This window comes from Tribolium madens, unplaced genomic scaffold (assembly GCF_015345945.1).
Source record: "Tribolium madens isolate multiple individuals breed KSU strain unplaced genomic scaffold, Tmad_KSU_1.1 Scaffold_1;HRSCAF=32;Tcas5.2_LG8, whole genome shotgun sequence".
Lineage (NCBI taxonomy): Eukaryota > Metazoa > Arthropoda > Insecta > Coleoptera > Tenebrionidae > Tribolium > Tribolium madens.
This window is the reverse complement of record NW_025400984.1, coordinates 596,299-618,975: the sequence shown is the minus strand read 5'-3', so window position 1 is coordinate 618,975 and position 22,677 is coordinate 596,299. Positions and strand designations below refer to the sequence as shown.

The following is a 22,677-nucleotide window of genomic DNA, read 5'->3' as shown; positions in this document are numbered from 1 at the left end:
CTTAGAACAAAGTTAAACATTTTTTGTCATCTATCGTTTGGGATAGATGCTAAATTAATACTCTTTTTGTTTCACCGGAAGTGACATTAACTTTATTTTTTTTAATGGAACATCCTATATATTTTACGATTTTGGATTCTTTGTTTAATTGATTTTTAAAAGGTTTTAGTACCATATGCCTAAATCCAACCATTCGTGAGATATTCGCCAAATAATATATTTATTAAAATAGGTAGTGGAAAACAATATCAAGTAATGTTGAAAATAGTATATTAAGCATCAAGAACGGTAAGTCCTTAACGTTCGTGATTCTTATGACATTTTTTGCTCGATTGATTTTTGTTAGTTTTTTTTAATAAAATATCTAAAAATACTTTGCCGTTCTTGAACATTTTTGAATGCTTACCGACTTAGCAACAATAAACAAAATACTTACCGACGAATTTGGGATAGCTACGAGTAAATACAACTTACGGTCTTGGAAACAGACATGGTAAATAATCCAATAGAGTTTAATCGCGCAAAAATACAGGGTGCGCCAGATCTTGTATATGTTTTTTACAATTAATTAGTAAAGGGACAAAAATTTTGCCAATAAAAGCCACAAATAACATTGAACAGAGTTACACAATTTAGGATACAGCTTCCTTGTTTCCTCTTTTAATAGCCTTGGAAAATTATTTTTCCAACAGAAATAAATAGAGTCAAAGTGCAAACTTTAAACCCTCATAACTTCGAAATTTTTATAGATAATTTTTTTTTAACATTTCTTCCATGTTCCTGGTATCTTACCTTATATGGCATTTTTCTCTGGGGCGCGAGTTCTGGCGCACCCTGTATTATTACTTTGTATTTTTTCTTACTGTTTTTATACTTTTTGGTGTTAATTATGGATGATAATGTGTTAACCTGTACAGGGTGCTGCATTTTGGATGTCCGAATAGGGAATCTTCGAAACTAAGAGGTATAGCCAAAAACGAGTGTTACATTCTAGGATTTATTTTTTGAGAAAATAATATTTATTAAATCCGCATCCCTCTGCGACTGATTATTATTTAAACACATTTTAAGTATCCGATAATAACACGGCGGAAATACCTAAACACACATTCTACGAAAGTCTAAATAAATTCATAAATAGAAGTCAATATAAAAGATTTTTTAATTAAATTTTTATAAACAAAAAACAAACAGTTTATAGCAATGGAAATAAACTGCTGACAATGTTCTCACCAAAATTGTAACTTGGTGATTTCCGTTTGAATAAGAAACTTTTAATAATGAATGTGTTCTGAAATCATAAAACATGCGTAACAGTGCAAATATACATAATAAATTATATCCCACCACCCTTATTTACATCCATAATAAATAAGTCCCTAACCTTTGTGTCTTAATTGCTTATGTTTATTGTTATGCTGTACATTGATAGTCCAGAAACTCTTGCCACCACATCCATATTACAAATAAAGGGCCAGAAGCCGCCCTTTTATTACAATTTGTCATTGCCATGCCACAACTCTAAGTAATAGGCCTATAGCTTCGCACCCTCTCTCTAAATAGCTTAAAACAAAAGCGTCGTCCTTCAATTGTTTCCGTTTATTGTATGACCATAATCTTGAGGGAGTGGTGATTTACAGACAAACGCAATAAATTCAACTGACAGAGACTTAATCCTCTCTATTGTTTCAATAGATTGGCATTTGTCTAGATATAAATTCGAACAATGTGGGTGTGTGCTTTTTCGTCTTTTGTTAATTTATTACTAATACAGAATTTTTGTTATAGTTGTGTTTAATTCTTCAGTTGGTACCTACTTCAGTAAGCCGGTAGTTTCAATAGTGCATTTTGTTATGATTTTGATCCTGTTTAGATGATTACTACAAGATATAGAATTACATTATATACTGAAATAACTTCCACGAATTTTATGTGATACAATAATTATATAAATGTGTTTTGTAAATAAACGCTATTGTATAAATGTTGATGTTTTTTAGACAAAGCTATTAACGCGCGAGGTTGTCTCTTACTCGTTGTTCTTCTTACTTAATTGTTCTTGCTTTTGGCAATTAAAAGTTACAGGAAGTAAACTCAAGCGGCGTTTAATATGCATTCACTTACCTAATTGAAGCTCAAAACGATTTTCTGATAAAAGAAAAAATGTTTCGGTCATTTTCTAAGCCTCATTTTGTTGATAGCGATTGTCTAAATGTATATATTGTATTTATGTACAACTTACAGTAGGACTTCGATTATTATAAATGACTACAAAGTATGAATTTACTTTAATACAATTTCTGTTTTGAAGTAAGTTCAAAAACTCATAACTTCAACTTTAATAAAGATGTGCAGGTACAGTGCGGAAGGAATCAAAATTATTGTAAATCTTGGCTTGTTGGCTTGATGAAGACTGATTTTTTTTAAGTGTCAGGTTTGGGTGTGCCCATCTTTTTTAAAAAGTTTATAACAGCGAAACTACATGTAGCACAGTTATTTTGTACTTTCATTAAATTTCTGATAGAAGTAAATATTTTTTTTTTAGAAACCAGGATTACATGCTAAATATCCATCATAAGTATTAAATAAATATGCACAATTAACAACCTACAATTGCGACCACAAAGTGTGTAGCGTAATTATTATAGGGTGTCCAGGCGAGTTGGTAAAGTCAATTATTGACCTTTAAATGTTATTCAGAAATTTTTATAAAAATAATAATCACTTCCTGTAATATCTAATAGTTATTTATTATACAAGACGATAAAGAAATTGTTTATCTACGCGTGAAAAGGTTAAATTTGCGAGTGACGAAGTCACGCGTGGAGTTTTTTCACGAGTAGATAAACAATCTTTATCGTCGTGTATAATATTTCGTTTTATTTTGTACTCACCCACCAGAATTTCTTGAATATAAACACTATATAAAAATTACTTTATTTCACTAGGCGATAAAAGACTACTTTATCTACTAAAATTAGTTGATAGAAGCACTCTTTAACATTGATTACAAAATAAAAATATTTTTAAGTATACCTAGAGACTGTTTTAAATTAAGCTACAATACAAACTTGTTTTTTTTTTAATGCAACACCCTATGTTTTTTGCATTTTTGTATGTAGCTTTTAACTAAACTTTTATTAGTTGATTTTGCTTAGTTTTTGAAATACTTAGATATCTTGATTTCTTCGATGAAAACCCTCTCTGTTAAAAAAAAAGTTACGTAACAACTAATAAGAATAATAAAAATATAAAATATACATCGTGGAAGAAAAAAATACAACTTTAAACACTTTTTTGTATGTAGGTATAATGCTGTTGAAAAGTTAAAAAAATGAAGAAGTTTGTTAAACGATAAATTGTATTAAATTGTCTATCTAAAACCATACATTTTCATGTCTGTGTCTACAATTAATAAATAAAAAGATATGTATTTAATTTCAAACATTAAAAATAGTTATTTATACAGGGTGTTTACGGTATTGGAGTTGAAAATTGACCTAGTAATAGAAGAGTACTGAAATACTGTAACCGAGGAAAAAATTCACATAATTGTTATTACATATAAAGAATGTTATTTAACTCCAAAATATTGGTACACGGTTTGAGGGTCACTGGAATTATTTCCTTGTTCCGATAAACTTGTATTGTTGCAACAAAAAAAAATCGTATCCATGACAATGAAAGAAAAAAGTCACTTTATAGTTTTGGCACTGTCATCATTTGATTTGCTTTTGGTATGTATAGTTTTTACCAAAATTCGAAGATCTTCAGTTTAATCTCTTCCAGCGAAATGGTTTCTAATAGGTTTGATTTGTTTTTTTTTAAATTTTATTCCAAATTTATGGACATGGATCGCAAATATTGAAATAATAAATTGGTTATCGTGATTCACGGTGAAACACAAGGTAATGATACTGATAGCCATTATTGCAGCTGAAGCAGCAGTTAAAAATTGTTAAAACAATTATTACAAAAAAACACTGACTAAAAAAACAATTTTATTTAATTGGAGGTCATTTTTATAACATAATCTTTAATTTAAAAAAATATCATGGTGGGTTGCCAAAAAACACGGGTATATTATTTTTTTATGTAGATTTAACTTAGACAATAAAAAAAATATAGTATCGTACCCCATTAATTTTTTCGTAAAATGGTTGGTTTACGAAAAAAATGCTTGGTTCCATACTTTTTATTCACCCGGTATGTATCCTATAATCATTTTGAGTGAAGAAATGGTCTTCAAAATTTTGCGACACATTAAATTTTTGGAAATTTTTAGTGGTGTTTTCTTTTGTCGTTTTGATCGCCGATTTGATATTTTTTAAACATGTACAACGGCGAGCATTAAATTATAGTAGTCAATGTCATTCCCTAATATACCCTCTTGTCAAAATTACACAGGGAAACTACTTTTTTGACAAAAATATATAGTTTCAAAATGACATTACTTACCAAAATTTTATGCTTGCCATTGAACCTATAAACAAACACTACTATATAGTTAGTTTAGACGAAAATAATGTTTATATTAAATAAAACTTCAACATCTCGACGACTTCATTCTTGAAAATTAAGATTGTTATAAAAATTGCATGACCCTATGGAAGAACCAATATGAATTTAGCTACACAAAAATTTTCCGGAAATTTTTTGACTCATTAGCTAAAATTAATAAGTGTAAATTTTTTTGACGCAAGAACTCAAATGTTTAATAAAACTTTATTTTAAACATCAAAAACTAAGACTTACAATTGAATGCGTGATGCCATGCAATTTTTACCCGAATACTACTCGTGCATAGATTGAATCCGGAAATTTGTTCTCGTGATTGGCGAAAACGCGTTCCGCTCGAACTAATTAATGACGTTTTTGACAATCACTCGAAAAAATTTCCGAAAACAATCAATGCACTTGGCATATTATAAGTGAAAACATATCGTGTGTCATCAATTCGTGGTATCAAGCTGAGCAAGTTTTTAGTGTCGATAGGAAATGTAAACCTAAATTTGCTAACTTTTATGCATACGTGTAGATACGAGTAGTAAAATATGTAATAAATAATAATTAATTTGCAATTTTGCGGGTGGGCACAAGAATGGTGAAATATTTTTTGGGTGGGCACTGAAACACCCGGGCCCACCCCTAGTTCCGCCACTGACTTAGATGTTTAGACGATGTTAAACTTTTATTGGTCGATTTTGCTTAGTTTTAGAAATAAGACGTTTTTTTTACGAAAACATGCACTTCTAAATGAGTCATAGGCTACTTTGATCAGAAATTTAATTGAAACCTACTGTTGTATTCATCATATTTTAAGGTAATATTAAAAATTATCTTGGAGTACGGTGACCATGGAATAGTACTGTCTTAGAGTTATAAATTTTCGAAAAAGACCTCCAATTAACTTCAATATGAACAAAAATAAAAACACCACATTAAATGCAAACCTAAGAACATATTTGGCCGCAATTGTATATTAATTTAAAGAATGTATATTTTCGAATATTTGATAATTCCGTACCTGTTAGAAATAGTCGATATCCTTCTGTATAATCTGAAACTGTGCAAATAAGGAATATAAAACATTTGTGTTAAAAAATAAATAAAGTTTGTTGGCTTGTAAGTTAAATAATCCGTCCGTGCTATCGAATTTTCAGTGTTTGTAGAAAAAGAAATTATGTAGCCCAGACTGAAATGAAAAGATGAGAAAAAGGAATAAATTAGTTTACTACAACTCGTGACGACGTCATCCTAAATATAGTTAATTCAGTTGGATGTCTTTTATCACCATACAAGAGGTGACCTAAGACTTTTGAATTAGCCCCTACATGTATATACTCGTATGAGTATACAGGGTGTTCCGTTTTTATTGTTACAAACTTAAACAGGTGATAGAAGATTCAATTTTAAGACAAAAGTTTCCTATGAACATGTATCAAAAAATGTTCCGTAAGCGAGCTACACCCCCTGAAAGAGATGCGTTTTTAATGCTGTTTTCCCATTATTGCAGAATAGAAAAAAATACAAGAGTTGGTACAGCTGATTACTTTTAAACACCTGAACGAATTTAAAGATCAGTTCTCGAAATTTTTAATCACGGGTGTCTTAAACGGTGAAACAAATTTAATTTTTAATTTTTATCCTCTTTATAGTCTGTAAGACAAATTGTAAACTGATTTTACTCAAAAACGGTAAGTTTTATCGAAAAAACGCAAGAGACCTCTTTTTTGTGAAAAACTATAAAATTTAGAATTTTTTGGCTGAAACTGGTAAAAACCAACCACCAAAATAGTTAGGGTACTTTCTACCCTAAACCCCTAGTTTAGGATGCCCCTGAGAAACATTTCGACATTTTATCTTTAAATTCATTTGGGCGTATAAAAGTTATCAGTTGTACCAAATTTTGTAATTTTATCCACGAAGCTTCCTGAAATATTGGAAAAAATCTATTAAAAAATGCACCCCTTTCAGGGGATGTGGCTCCTTTGTATAAATTTTTTCGATATATGTTTATAGAAAAGTTTTATCTTAAAATTGAATATTCTATCATTTGGTTAAATTTGTAACAATAAAAATGGAACACCCCGTATATTTTTTAATAACTCAAGAAATAATTTGGTACTGTATTTTACAAAATTTTGGCGTTTTAAGTAGGTACTTTGATTTTATTGGATTTACAAAGCGTCTTTTGCAGTTTTCATTTTTTTTAGTTATACGTGGAAAATTTCCATTCCTTCCTGTAGATATATCAGGAATCTACAAATGAATAAACAAAAAGAAAATATAATATACTGCAACTTTTATGACAAATTCACAAATTATCCCATTAAACGTACATTTTTTTTGTTTGCATAAACAAATACAGCCAACAAATTTTATATCGTTGATTTATGTTGTTTTTTTTCCAATATGATATGTATTTTGTAAAATTATTATATTTTTGTACAGCAAATTTTCCATGCGTAGAATTAATTTAACTGTAAAACAGTAATGATAATGAAATTACATGGTGTCAATTATAAACAATGAAGTAGCTGCCACAAATCGATACTCAAAGCATTATGCTAAATGCGATGAGTGGCTTACGAGATATTACACAATTTAATACAACTCCATTCAAACAATAAAATGAAAACAACTAATAGGATGCATTATTAATTTGACGCACAACTGAATGAATACACACAGTCCGAGTACACCGTTGACACCCAGTAACTTCATTTTCTTATAAGCGAATGCTGCTGCAGGGCAGAGGGAATCCTTCGAATACAAATAACCCCATTTTTTTTTTTTTTTTTTTTTTAGAAAAAATGAGAATACTTTTACATTAAAGACTTCAGGCTGCAATTGTTTAATAAATGTAATTACTTATAAAGTAAAAGAAAAAATAAATTGTATTTTGTATCTGATGTAGTTTTTTTTCCTGTATCGTTTTCCATGATAAAAATGAGGAACGATGACCCAAAATAATGTTATTACAATACTTGATCTATTTATATTTAGTTATGTACAAATTTATTTTCCTATCAAAAATCCATAAATGAAAATGTCAAGGTCTGCTGCGACTGAATAAGCTATTCTTTACATCAGTTTGATTTATCATTACTTTGTTGTTCGTCTGCAACAGAGGCCAAAGAATAAAATGAGAATTCCTCGAGTCGGTGGAAGTACAGGAAGACGATTGTGACGATACTACCTTTCTTGATTTTTATTGAAAAGTATGATTGATCACCCGAAATTTCTTCATGTATGCGGACAGATTTATCAATGACGAGTAAAATCAGCAGTTATAAAGACATTCATCATTTTTATGTGTTTTCGATAACGTGAAAAATTGCCTGCCGAGAGGCTCATACCGTTCGTAGTGTTTCATCAAAAAAACAATTTACAAAAAAGATTGATTCCCTAGTATTATTGTATATTTCAAAACTGACGCTGGAATAAGTGATTGGGCGCCATCTACTAATTTATGAAAGAACTAGATTCCAAGAGATATCTGTAAAACTTTATTTTAATCGAAAAAATCCATATTTACAAGGAAATAATTAAACTAATTTTAAACCAACACCTCCCTCTTTAACACTTTCAACTGTTCAATTGTATTACAAGTCTCAATTAATCTAGTTTGGACATTGACACCCCTAATAATCCACTGAAGAGCCTGTTTAAACATGTTTTGTGCATGGAACAAATCTTGTGGCACTAAATACCCAAACCACCTAACAGGATCAATTTGGTCTTCTTTCTTAGTTACCTCCAATTCCCTCGATTTCTCTCCCAAAGACTCATCACTTTCTTCCAAATGTACTCGAGTCAAAGCATCAAATTCAGGACTGTTTTCTGTAGGTAGCTGTAATGATGAGACACTATTTTGGCCCAGAATGTATCGAGATTTAGCCAGATGCGTTTCGCCCCCGCACATGGCGTTTTCGACATTAAGTTTGATTTGAATGTCTTCCTCCATTAAAGTTAAAGCATCTAAGGTTAGTTTGTCTAGGACACAGCATATTCGATCAATATCTGTCATGTTTTTTATCAGACTGTGATCTAAAAACATTGGTAAAATACGTTACTTAACCTACGCCGAACGAAATTGCTTAAATCTACATTTACCAAATTTTAACCACCTACCTTCCCAACTTTATTTTTTAACAGCTAATGTTTGACAGCAAACGTATGTCATCTGTCGATCTATCATGTGACTTTCAAGATTTCTAACTTATCGACTTAGGTGTTTCAAACCAACAACAGATGTCTTCACTTACTTTAATTTTTATCCATTTTACAAATACATATACTCTTTTTCATATTAATGTGCTTAAATTTGTTCTGAATGACATATTAATGACACTTATTGTGTAAATCAGCCTTTAAGTTAAAGATTCTACTATAACCTACTTGATGCACATTAATATGAAAAAGAGTATACGAGTACCTACAAGTCTCTCTAATTCTAATACACCTAATAGCTTTTGTGTTTTTTTTTTATTTCAGAAAACTACACGTAAACATACTTCTCGTGCTATTTTTATTTGGTAACCTTGCAACTGGGTTTTTTGAGAGGAAATAGATCACAAACATTTGATTTCTGTGTAAAAGAAATATCTAAGTTATACGGGACCCTACTGACAAACTTTTCCATACAGAAAAAACATTATGAAATGTTTAGAAATGGCATGAGGTATACATACAGAGTAGTTATAAATGATTTTCATCTAACCAGCTTTATAATTTTTTTGCTTGTAACTTTTTTTGAAAGGTCTAGTTCTGTCATTAGTGTCACTTATTAATTAATAATAAATTGTTGTTAATTAAACTTTTATTATCATCTAATCTATCATCTAATTTCCAATAATAATTGATAATGTATACTTTGAAAGAAAACAAGTTTATAATTGAAGTCTATTTTCGAAGTGGACGCTTAGTAAACGGCGATTTTTTAATTTTGAGTTAAAACAAGTAGGTTTCGTAAAGCGGCATTTTTTTTTTACATGGAAAATTCACAGCTGGCTAGATGAAAATCATTTATAACCACTTTGTATTTGCAAATGAACGTGTGAATTTGTTAAAAATCATAGTTTCTAGGTTTGTAGTTATTGTACTGTTAAAAGTTTGTTTTACAGTATGTCCCCGGATTGAATTTTTTTGCTTCACCTGAAACGAGCAAATCTAAAATTAAAACTTCAATATTCTGACTCATTAGAAAGAAAAGTTCATTTTTCTCTTGATTTTGGACTATCATTATTTAATCAATTACTTAACTGATTGTCCAAGTAACGTCGTAGTCAAAAAAAATAAAACCGCCATTGTGATGAGACTTACTTGCATATAGAAAAAAATACAAATCCAAAATCAAGAGAAAAATGAACTTTTCTTTCTAATAACAATTTTTTCTTTTTTCTTTTTTTTCTTTCCATAACAATTGTTAGGGTTATTAGATTAAAGTATCTGCCAATGTGATGAAATTTAAAATGCGAGAAAAATATTATTATTACAAGTCCAAAATCAAGAGAAAAATGAACTTTTCTTGCCAATGAGTCAGAATAATAAAGTTTTAACTTCAGATATGCTCGTTTCAAATAAAGCAAAAATGTTTTTATTCACAATCACTAATGTAATATGCCGATTACTAACCTTTTTAAGGTTGGGAAACATGTCATTATTTCTCATGAAGAGTAATAAATGTTACTCCTCTTGGGTGGTAATGTGCAGGATTGCCAACGTTAAAATTACGAAAATACCTGAAATTTTTTCTTTTAAATTGTCAAGTTACGCATAATATTTCGCTAAATTAGTATTCAATTGCTTTTGTAGCAGTTTCTCTTAATTCTCTTAATTGATTGCTCCATTTCGACGACGTTAAATCAGATTTACACATTATTTCAATATTTTCTTTGACATTTCTGAAATGTCAAAAATCAAACGTCATTTAGATGGCCTACCACGTTTGGACCTTAATTTTGTTAGAATTTTATTTTACTCAAATTTTTGACTGAAAATAATGTGATTATGAATAAAATAGCATACAAACCTCGGTGGTAATGGCATTACCCCTTGTGCTTTATCTGATCGTATACATAAGCACTCGGGGTAATGCCATATTTACCACCTCGCTTGTAATATACTATTCCTTTTCAGTTTTGGTGTAAAATCAAAGATAGAAACTATTTTTCTTTTGTAAACGCAATCCAGAGACATACTGTAGGTATAATATTTATGTTCTACACAACCAAAGTTGTCTTTATTTTAACATTTCACAAATTAGAAACATTTAAAACGTAGGTGGGAACAAAATTATTATTATCTTGTTCAGTTTCAATCAACAGATGGGAACCAAAATGTTTTCCAATCTTTTTTTTGCTTTATTTAAAACGTAGGTTGTCATTCTTTTTTATGTTTTTTTAATACCTTACTAAATCAACTCAGATTAGTTGAGATCGTAGGTTTTTAATAATGTGACTTGAAAAGTAAAAAATCTTAATTTTCTGATAAGCTTTGCTATAATTTTCTCATTACTTTCAATTGCATAATAAGTGACCCACTCTCAATTTACGCTATCCTGTATATGATTTGATATAAATACCCAATAATAAAGAAGCTTTGACGCGTTGGAGCAAAAGGCGGGACCTTGTTTTGATCCTTGAGTGATGTAACAATCTAAAATAAGCCAAATCTTTTCTTATTCAAATTAATATCGAAATGATTATAGAGGATGGATTTGTCACTTGCTCACAGTACAGTCACTCTCTAAAGGCGCTTTCACAAGAATGCAAGGCATCAAGGTTCTGTATAATCCCGTTGCATATGCGACGAATTAAATGCAAAGCCAAGGATTTGCATCGTTTTGAATCATTGAATCCTTCGAATTTCCACTCGAACGGATAAATATTCATAACCAACAGACTCGCAATTAAGTATTGCAATTACAAACCATTATTTTTATGCACATGTGTTGTAAAAATCAAGTTCATGGTAACTTGCAGCTAATTTTTTAAAATATGATCAATAGTGATTTGAAATGGGTCCGGCATTGACCCATACCCATATAAAGGAACGTATTTCACTGAAGTCTGGTCGAGTTGGCCCTGGCACCATGCACTTATTACATACATCACATACAATCAGGCCACTTGATCTCATAAAAATAAGACAAATCAAAAGGTACTTGATTCTTAAATAGAATAATTTGCACGACAGGTCCACACCCACGCTCTTTTTCATTTGAAGAATAAACTTGACATTGAGGTCGTCGACGAAAATAAAACTTTTGAAAGGGGTTTTTCGGAAAAGAAAACACAGACGGCGTCGCGACGGGAATATTTTCTTGTTTTAATTCAACATAATAATTCAATTTGTATTGTTTGATTCAACAATAGTTTAGTGCGTGAGTGGATGACCAAAACTCACGCCCCGATGGGTTGCTTTTTAGACCACAGGTGCTGGAAGAGTGCGGAATTAACAAAAAATTACTCCCACAATTTCACAAGAATGGGCTATTACTTATCTCGCATTAAAGAATCGCAATAAAATTGCAAGTTTTACAAAAGGAATTGAGATTTTGCCTCGCAGATTTTTTTCAAAAAATTAATTGGTTAAATCTTAGTCTTAAATACCTGCAGCTGTATGAGCTGTTAATTACTTATCAGTTACTTTTACGTCGAACTGTGCCAAAAATAATTTATCTTAAAACTTTTGGCACAACGCTTCAATTTTTTAAAATTTAACTCCTATGTTCGCATGTTTTGGAGGTTGTTGACTACTAGTCGTTCTTTTTAAGTAGGTGTAAAGTCAGTAGTGCAACAAATCTTTTAATAATTATTATTAAATAAACAACAAACTACTAAAGATTGCAAATAATTTAAAATGCTTAACTATCAATTATAGATACAGGCTGTTTCAGAGCTCGCGCAATAGAGAAAAAGATACCAGCAACATGGAAAAACTGTTTAAAACATTCTATCTGTCAAAAAATTTTGACATTTGATATTTTTTATGTCTAATACTACTGATGAGTGCTGATCTTGTGTATGTTTTTTCATAATTATTTAGTAAAGGTACACAGATTTTGCCAATAAAAGTCACAAAAAACGTTAAACATACTTACAATTTAGGAATACAGCTTCCTTTTTCCTCTTCTAATAGTCTAGAGCAAAAACGGAACATTTATTTCTCCAACAGAATTATAAAATTAAAGTGCAATTTTTAAACTCCCACAATTTCGAAATTTTTTTGGATAGATTTTTTTAACATTTTTTCTATGTTCCTTGACATCTTACCACATGACATTTTTCTCTAAGGGGCGAGTTTTGAAAGACCCTGTATACAGGATGTGTGAAAAAAAATCTTATAAAAGTTTTTTAGTTACCGAGATATACCCTGTTAAAAACACTATTACTCTTTAAAATTCTAGATAATTTGAACTGATGACACCAATACCGACCTTAGATTTATTCAAGCCACACCATAGTTAAGTGAATCGATTTTCTTTATTTGGTTAGGGTTAATTGGTATTATTTGTTGACATTTGTCAAAAATGAAGAAGTTTTGTTTAACATATTTTTCATTTTTTTACTCACTGATCATACATGTCACGATTTCTACACAAGTGTCTTATATGGCAAGTACAATTAATAATCCAGTTTTTTGTGCAAATTTGTATTTTGTATTAGTAACAAGTAGTTAGAGCAAGCGCATACTTACTTACTTTTTTTTTGGTTTACTAAAGTTATAAATATCACATATTGTTATTATGGCTGATTGCTGTTTTGTAGTTGTTATAGAATGTTATATTTATATGTATTAGAAATAATTCACGCAGGGAGATGTTTACTTAAGAGTCTGTATAGCGATAATAATACACGTGTGCCATACTTTATCCAATACCTCGTAATTGCTTTGAATTTTGATGGCACCACTTTAAATAAAGCAAATAAGTAAGTAAATACTTGTAGGTACAGTTTCCAAAGCTTTATGCAAAAATTTCATTTTTGTTTTCATTTTTTAAGATTCCAGACATTTTTTCTCTTAAATGCACAAAAGTGTCACAAGTTCGGAAAAATATAACTCACGTGTGAGTTATATTTTACTTCACACGTGAGTTATGCGATATCTTATTCATCTAAAATCTCCATAGTTATTGTTCAATGATTAAGAGCTGCTGGATAAAAGATTTCAAGGTGCTTTTTTGTTTATTTAATATTGTTATTTTTTAGTGACTACTTTTATTACTAAATCTCACAAGTAAAAGTTTTACTTCTTTCGCTGCTTCAGCAATTTCTAGAGAGGTAACATTGTAGATCATCAGCATTCGACATTTTGCACTACATTTTGTTCATTTACTTGCTAAGTAAAGGTTGCTCTTTACTCGCGATTTAAAAACGATTGCGGATAAAATAGTATATGTTATTCCGAGTAAAAGTGAGTTCTGAATTATTTACCTTACTGCGTTCGGCAAAATAAACAAAACTGTTTGCCTACCTTTAATGTTTAATTCTTTCATACATTTTGTATTGGGTTTACACCGAAAAGACTTCTCTGATTTCTCTATCATTCCGTGAGAACTGAATGGCACTAATGATCGTTCTCTGCACTGATGCCAGAAGTTTGCAGCTTCAGATTTTGTTAAATGAGTGGGCTCAGAGCTGAAGTGGACTAAATCTAAATTTATTAATTAAAGCCATACAACGAAAATTCTTTCTAATTTTGACACTGAATATTGTTTATTAAATGGAAGAGACTATACAGGATGCGCCAGAACTCGCGCCCCAGAGAAAAATGCCATATAAGGTAAGATACCATGAACATGGAAAAAATGTTAAAAAAACTCTATCTACGAAAATTTCGAGGTTATGAGAGTTTAAATTTTTCACTTTGACTCTATTTATTTCTGCTGGAAAAATAATTTTCCAAGTTTATTTGCTATAGGCTATTAAAAGAGGAAACAAGGAAGCTGTATCCTAAATTGTAACTCTGTGTAATCTTATCTGTTGCTTTTATTGGCAAAATTTTTGTACTTTTATTAAAATAATCGTAAAAAACATATACAATATCATCAGTATCATTAAATAGACATAAAAAAATGTCAAATGTCAAAAAATAAATGTCAAATTTTTTTGACAGATAGAATTTTTTAAACATTTTTTTCATGTTCCTAGTATGTTATGTTACTTGAAATTTTTCTCTGGGGCGCGAGTTCTGGCGTACCCTGTATGTGTAAGTAAGTATAAAATTAATGACGATTTTTTATATTTTAAGACTTCGTTATTAATAACTACATACACCTACACTGTTTAACTTTGTGGTACAAAACAATTTGCAGCAACTTACCGAGACAACTAGAAAAATACATTAAATATTAATGATTTCTTACATAAAACACCGACATGACAATAATGCTCTGTCAGCCTGATCTCAATGTTTGATCAATAGTAGCGTTTATGCAAGAAAAAAATCCAAATGTTTTAAATTAATCATATGAAATTTATTAATTAAGTAAGTAATTATTTATGAATAATTACTAACTTTACAATAGTCAAATCCTCCTACATTATTGTTTACGTAACAAAATAAATAACAATATTCTTAATGAAGGAATATTCCGAAAATTGAAAATCTAAAGACAAAACAAATCTAAACTGTAGTTGCAATCGAATAAAATATAAATTTATGTTATCTATATTCTAATTAAATATGAATGATTACGAGTTGTCAGATTACAATCGACTCATTTAATAAATAACAAAATCCTCGACAAAAACTATAGAAGAACATTGCAGTTATTATGACAGGCAAGAAATTAATCACTCGTCCAATTAATGTTTTATTACCAGGGACAGACAAGAATTTTACTGCCCCCGTAATGTGGGCATGGAACTTTGTTCTTTTTTGTAATAACTTTAGAACCATTTCACCAAATATCATAAAATTTGGAACAGTTACTTGCAAAAATATATCTTTTGAACCGGTAATCACGAAAACTGGATACGTCTACTTAATTTTCGGTTGCTGCAGTTGCATTTTCTGTGTTTTTTCGTTTTTTTTGCTCTCTTAGCATAATTTTTCTCAAATCGAAAGAGTAAAGTTCGTCTATATTTGCTTATATTTTATGGTGCATTACGTAATTTTCCAGGTATATTATTTGACTCAGAGTATTTGAACTGAAGAGTTATGAATTTTATGCACACCTCTGTATTTTCTTGTCTTAGTTGACAAAGAACGTTTGAGTCGAATGTTAACAATTTAATATAAAATTGCATCATAGTTCACCTAACAAATAGGAGAATTCAGGGTGTACAAAAATATTCTTACAGAAATTTCAGCCACGAGCACTCATTAAGTACATACATAGCGATAATGTCTTCCATTACAAATTTACAACTCTCCATAAATGCACCTATTTATCTCTAGAAACATCTCGAAAGGTCACCCACAAGTTGCAGTAACGACATCGAACAAGTGCCAGTTCAGTTTTAATTATTACTTAAGTACGTGCATAAGCTTACCAGTTATGACGTCATCAGCCTCCACCTACTGTTTGATGCCTGGATCAGGACATATCTCCATATTCGGCGCGCCTACGAATTTCGATCAAAAACCTTCACCGATTCTGCGGAAATTTCTTTATTCTGCAACTAAAAATTATATCTTATTGATAGTGACGTATATTTGACGATTTGTGCAAAAGTGTCTTGGACTTTGACATATGCAAATGTGTAAATTTATCTTTATTGGTTTCAACAACCCTTTCTTGATTTTTAGTGTTCAAAGAACAGTAGAAGAACTGATTTGACACAGTATTACTTACTCTCTGCAATACAAACACACTGTGGGTTTTCAACCTAACAGTAAATTATTGGCGTTGGCGATTTTTTTATAAATAAAAATTGTTCGTCACCGATCAACAGTTTAAAAATTTGTGTGACAACTGCGTGGATTAATAGGAAAAGTAAAACGAGACATCGAGATTTATTTATTTTGAGTTATGTCCTATGATTTTATGGAAAATGGGTATAATTTTGTGATTACATACCTATATGGCTGGTAACTTGTTATTACATATTTATTCCCTCATATGCAAAACATTTTTTAAAATTTTAACCATGACAATCTGTGGAATTACACATTTAAAATATGGCAAAACGAAAACCTCTAGATATACAGGGTTATTCATAAATATGAAGCAATATTTGTTTAATTTAAATAATAACTCGTGTCCTATCTCTACTGATAAGAATTTTACAGCCCTCGGAATGTGGGTATGGAAATTTGATTTTTTTGTAATAACTTTGGAACTATTTGACCAAATATTATAAAACTTGGAACATTTCCTTGTGACAACATACCCTTTAAACTGCTAATTACGAAAACCGGATACATCCACTCAATTTCCGGTTCCAGCAGTTGCAAGTCACATTTTCTATGTTTTCACATTTTTTTGCTCTCTTAACACCAATTTTTTATTGCCCAAATCGATAGAGTAATCAATTTCGATTAAAAAACGCATAACCTTTAATACCCCTAAAATGGACCGTTTCAAAGATATTTTAATTTAAACTGAGGACTGCACAACGCTGAAAAGTAGGGATTTTGAATGGATGATATCCAAGGTAACAAATGACCATGGTCTCACTAATCCCTGTCAGGCATCTGTCAACTTTGACATTGGACGATTATTAGACAATTAATCGAAAATATTTAATAAAAGAGTTTACCTCAGATTCCAAACATAACTTAGAATAAATCCAAATGGATCTCGTAGCATTTAATTCATAAAAAATTTACAAAAAATTATCGTCAAAGTTAACAGGCAGGGATTTATGTGACCATGGTCATTGGTTGCCGTGGATACCATTTATTCAAAATCCCTATTTTTTGATTTCAGCGTTGTGCAGTCCTCAGGTTAAATTAAAATATCTTTGAAACGGTCCATTTTAGGGGTATTAAAGGTTATGCGTTTTTTAATCGAAATTGATTACTCTATCGATTTGGGCAATAAAAAATTGGTGTTAAGAGAGCAAAAAAATGGAAAAACACAGAAAATGTGACCTGCAACTGCTGGAACTGGAAATTGAGTGGATATATCCGGTTTTCATGATTACCAGTTTAAAGGGTATGTTGTCACAGGGAAATGTTCCAAATTTTATAATATTTGGTCAAATAGTTCCAAAGTTATTACAAAAAAATCAAATTTCCATACCCACATTCCGAGGGCTGTAAAATTCTTATCAGTAGAGATAGGACACGAGTTATTATTTAAATTAACATTATTTTATAGGTCATTTTTGAGGTTAAAATATTGCTTCATATTTAAGAATAACCCTGTATGTATGTAATTAATAAAAATGGAATAAAAATAAAAAAACTGAAACTGTCTATCCGAAATAACACAACGATACAAAATATTTAATCATTATTTATGCATCTATTTAAATATTTATCTTAATTACACATTCCAGTTTATCATAGAATTAGCCATACTAATTGGTATTGCGTCTATTAGTTAATTTAGTATTAGTTATTTTGATTTATATCCTGGAATTCGAATTTTATTTTATTTTTGATCATAAATAAATTTATAATATGTACATATATTTTTTAATTTCTTCTTTTGTTTTTGTCTTGTAGTTCAGACGTACTCCTAAACCTAAAATATTATAATTTTTAGGCCCTTTTTATTTATTTGTTCATCTTTAAAACAGTTATTAATTCAAAACTAAATTTCCTGTAAACTTAATACAAAATGTTTTTTTATTAATGTTCCTTGAAATCATTATATTTATTAGGTACGTCTTTATAATAAGTAAGCTTTATATTTTTTTTTTCTATAAGTGGAGTGTTTAATCAAAAATACTTCAATAATAACTAGTTATTTATTCGACGAGTTTGAGTGTAAATCGGACGCTTTATTTCAAGAGTGGGTTTTTAAACCACGAGTGTTAACGAGGTGGAATAAATGAACCGATTTAGACGAAGACGAGTTGAATACAACATTTTATTCTTCAAATTAGACTCAACAAGACTTAAAATTACTTTAAATCTGTTAAAAATAATCTGACGTTTCGTATTAAGAAATGCCAAACAGTTGTCAAAACTTCATTACACAGGAGAAAAATTATAAATTTTGATAGTTTCGAAGAATAATAAAATAATAAAACAACAATAAAAACAATTATGTTTAGTAATATAAAAATAAATATGTACCAATAATAAATAATATTCTTGGGTAGGGACCATACATAGACAGGATTGCTTAGTGAGTGATTTTAAATAAAAAATCGGTTAAGTATGGGTTTTTTTCGCTGGGTTATTAGTAAAAATCTGTATTATATTATATTTACCTAGAACTTTATTAGTAGCCAAAAAAATAAGACATTGAGCACAATATCTTTCTTAGAAAGTTTTCAACAATCTATTTCTACGTGTTTAGGAATATAATAATAAATAAGTTTAATAATTAACTCCTTGTGTTCACTTGTCTTAATTAATAAAAATGTTCACTTCTTTCCACAGTCTACTTTATTTTCAAATTGCCTAAAGACAAAAGTTAGTAATAAGTATAAATAATAAATAGTAATCTTGTTGAAAACGAGGAATTTCAAAATAATAGTTATTTATTATTATTTTAGTAGATTAAGTCCACTCGTGACTTCGTCACTCGTAAACATAACTTTTGCACTCGTAATTAAACAATTTCTTTATGGTTGTGTATAATATTTTATTTTATTTTGTACTCACCTACCAGAATTTCTTCAAAATAAACAGTAGATAAAAATTACTTTATTTCACTAGACTAAAAAAGACAACTTTATCTACTGAAATTGGTTGATAAAAGCACTGTTTAACATTGGGTACAAAATAAAGAAATTAATTTTGCAGACCTCAAAAAGTTTATTCCAACTTTTTTCTTGAAAAATAAACACATTTGTACTTTATTACTATTCGTCATTAAATTTTTCAGAAAGTGAATAATTTTCGAGTAAGAGACGTGTGGTTCCAATAAACAATATTTGAAATGGTACATGTATAAAAGGTGTAAATACTATTAAAATTACTTTTAGTATCAAACTCAAAAAAACTGTTTTTATAAAACTAGGAAGTTAAGTATTTGCAGGAATGAGCAGGTTTGTAGTAATCATGAATAACTAAAATAGAAGGATTATATTTTATTATAAACATTTAATGTTTTACGAGAAGAAAAGTTCATTCTTAGTCAAAGGTAGGTAAAATGTTAGTTTAAATATGCTAAGTAAGTAAGTAAACTGTTGAAATAGCAAGCAATTAAGAGAATTATTACCATATTATACAATATGACTGAAACGAATAGAGATGTTTCAAAAAATTGTGTTACATTACAACAATTTCAAACATTTACGAGTACTTAGGTTTTTTTAGGTTTAGTATGGCATATATCTGAAAGCAGTTTAAAATGCTCAATAGTACCTACAATAATAATCTTTAAATTTTTTCAAAACATTTATTGTCACGATATTACTGTGGTATTACTATTTATTAAAATGTGGTATCAATCAATAATTATTAAACAGTAAATTTTACTTTGTAAATTTGTAGGAAAATTTACTATGATTTTTGATTATTACGAATCAGAAATATTCCTAAGTAAAACGTTATTTTAATTAAATAGAAAAATTGTCCCTAAATCGTAAAATGCAAACATATAATGCCATAAACGTCCATCCGGAGCAGAAATAGCGCGATTAGTTGACAATTGGAAAAGAATCGTCCCAATTTGCAGGATACTGAGTGGGCGCCAGTTGCAGGAATGACGTCACAAGAGCGGGGCACCTCTTTGAAGGTGTCTGCTGACCACATCGGGGTGTCCCTCGTGAAGATCCCACCTTCATGGTCAGTTCTTTAACAAACCAGTCAGTCGGCCACCGGCAACCGCGCAAATTATACACAATAATATTGCCTCGTTATCACTTTTGCGAGAACTTGATTTTGGGTGTTTTAATTTTTTTTTGAGTGCTAGTGGACATATTTTAAATCTAGCAAGAGGAAGCTGTGGTAAGTTTCCAGGACTGCTCATTTTGCACATTTTTTCCCATTGTCAGTCTCACTGATAGCGACGTGACTTGTTGAATATTTTTTAAAATTGTTTTCGTATGTGTTATATGAGGCGTGTCTTGTAATAAAATAACACCTCTGTTCTGACCATGTCTATCGATAAATCGCATTTTTTCCGTAAACTCGTTCGACACCTACTGTTCTGTTCTGAGTCACTAATGAATATCCAACTCCAAAATTTTTCAAAAATACGGAAAAAAATCACCAAAGATGACATCATTTCAATTTAAAGTTTACCTTTTATGGGCGTCTGTTTACAAACAAACTAAAAATGTTTGCTTTCTTGTAACATAAAATCCGACATCCGAAAAAATTTCTAAATTCACAGAATCTTCTTTGCCGGACTTGGACTAGGTACACATACTGGTCATTTATGCAAATTACGATCGTAAATTATCAAACAGATTATGTTTCTGAGGTTAAAAATAACTCACCTTTGTGGTATTCCGTTACATCAATACAATACACAAATTTGTTATTGTTTAAATTTGTGACAAATTTATCTCGAGGCATTATTGCTTTATAGCCTAATTTTCCAAATTTGGTGGCGACCAAATATGGCAAAGAGTTTACACTTTTCCAGACGTTCTTGGCCGACAACTTTTACGCAATACTTGACTGTTCATCAGCAAATAAGTCGATGATTTGTTATTTCGTTCATTCTAAAAACAACGAGACAATTATGAAATTGTTCAGCTCAGTTTGATTTATGAAAAACTTGCGAATCACTTCCATTTTCACACTTTATAATGACAAGGAATGACAAATTTATTATGGACGCATAGTTCGATAATTAATAAACAAAACGATGATTAAAGATGAAAAATAGAGGACTGTTACATAATGTTGACCATACAGCAGAATTTCTATGGATATTTATGGTAATAGAAACAAGCCGATAAGTCGCATTTACTTTCAAAATGAGTCAGTTTCGGTGTCAGAGACTTGATTTAATTAATTACCACGTTTATGATCTGTTATTGGTAATAAAACTTAAACTACATATTTTTTCAACACAAATATCTTGTCAGATATTAAGTATAGTCCATAAAATGTAAGAAGATGAATGCTCCTCCCTTTTTGAACTGTCAGCAATTAGCAAACCAATAATCGTATCATGAACAATTTTTTTCCCCTGATTATTACGTATATTATACTAAAATCAACACAATTCCATAATGTACAATTAATACATTGCTAGGTTGGTAGCTGTGCCTAGTTTTTTAGTGCTCTAGATGGCAGTAGTAAATTCTAACTAATTTTTGTAAATATTGTTTATTCTGAGAGACTTTTTACCAAAAACTTTGAAGAGCGACTAATTACACTGACCGATTATCGCACAAAATACACGAGTGGATGTTATAAAAATGAGTTTATTGTAGTTTACGAGTATTAAATATAATTAAAGGACGCTATCTGATTTGATTAAACTTCACTAAAATAAAAATTAAAGTATACAGGGTGTTCCGTTTTTATTGTTACAAATTTAAACAGGTGATAGAATATTCAATTTTAAAACAAAAGCTTCCTATGAACATGTATCAAAAAATGTTAAGTAAGCGAGCTACACCCCCTGAAAGAGATACGTTTTTTAATGGGATTTTCTGACTATTGCAAAATACATAGATAAAATTACAAAAATTGGTACAGCTGAACGCATTTAAAGATCAGTTGTCAAAATGTGTAATCACGGGCGTCTTAAACGTTAAAACGAGTTTAATTTTTAATTTTGATCCGCTTTATGATCTGTAATTCGTTTGGGTGTATAGAGGTTTTCAATTTCAAATTTTGCAATTTACAATGGTTTCTTCATCCCCTTTTAGGAGATGCAACTCCCTCATATAAAATTTTTCGATACTGTTCATAAGAAACTTTTTTCTTAAAATTGAATATTTTATCATTTGTTTAAATTTGTAACAATAAAAACGGAACGTCCTGTATAACAAATACACCAATTTTTATTATTATTTATTATTATTTTGATATTCATATTATTTAATTATTTATTTCTGACTTGGCCACTTTTAATTGTAAAAGTTTATTTTAATATTTGGTTTTAGTAATTTTTGTTCTTAAATAAATTAATAA

General features: G+C 29.9%; 3 protein-coding genes and 1 long non-coding RNA gene across 7 annotated transcripts in view; 2 read left to right on the top strand and 2 right to left on the bottom strand.

Annotated features, from left to right (window-relative positions):
* Positions 1 to 2,698, top strand: part of LOC123004020 (basal cell adhesion molecule-like) — a 167,949-nt gene extending 165,251 nt beyond the window's left edge. For both annotated transcript variants that reach the window (XM_044397121.1, XM_044397120.1), the window contains exon 5: positions 1,789 to 2,698. In XM_044397121.1, coding sequence (XP_044253056.1) covers positions 1,789 to 1,877 — 89 coding nt within the window. In that variant the 3' untranslated portion in view covers positions 1,878 to 2,698. The remainder of the gene's footprint in view (positions 1 to 1,788) is intronic.
* Positions 1 to 16,158, bottom strand: part of LOC123004022 — a 33,396-nt gene extending 17,238 nt beyond the window's left edge. Inside the window, exon 1 of the long non-coding RNA XR_006412669.1 lies at positions 16,008 to 16,158. This is a non-coding gene — a long non-coding RNA (uncharacterized LOC123004022). The remainder of the gene's footprint in view (positions 1 to 16,007) is intronic.
* On the bottom strand, positions 8,000 to 8,766 carry LOC123004021 (coiled-coil domain-containing protein 115-like). The gene is made up of 2 exons (XM_044397124.1): positions 8,638 to 8,766; positions 8,000 to 8,553 (listed from the first exon to the last, which is right to left on the bottom strand). The coding sequence occupies exon 2, from the start codon at positions 8,531 to 8,533 to the stop codon at positions 8,063 to 8,065; it is 471 nt and encodes a 156-aa protein (XP_044253059.1). The 5' UTR covers positions 8,534 to 8,553; positions 8,638 to 8,766; the 3' UTR covers positions 8,000 to 8,062.
* A 4,219-nt stretch (positions 16,159 to 20,377) lies between the features above and the next one.
* Positions 20,378 to 22,677, top strand: part of LOC123004018 — a 29,365-nt gene continuing 27,065 nt past the window's right edge. For all 3 annotated transcript variants that reach the window (XM_044397118.1, XM_044397117.1, XM_044397119.1), the window contains exon 1: positions 20,378 to 20,529. The gene's annotated coding sequence lies outside the window, so the exon portion shown is untranslated. The remainder of the gene's footprint in view (positions 20,530 to 22,677) is intronic.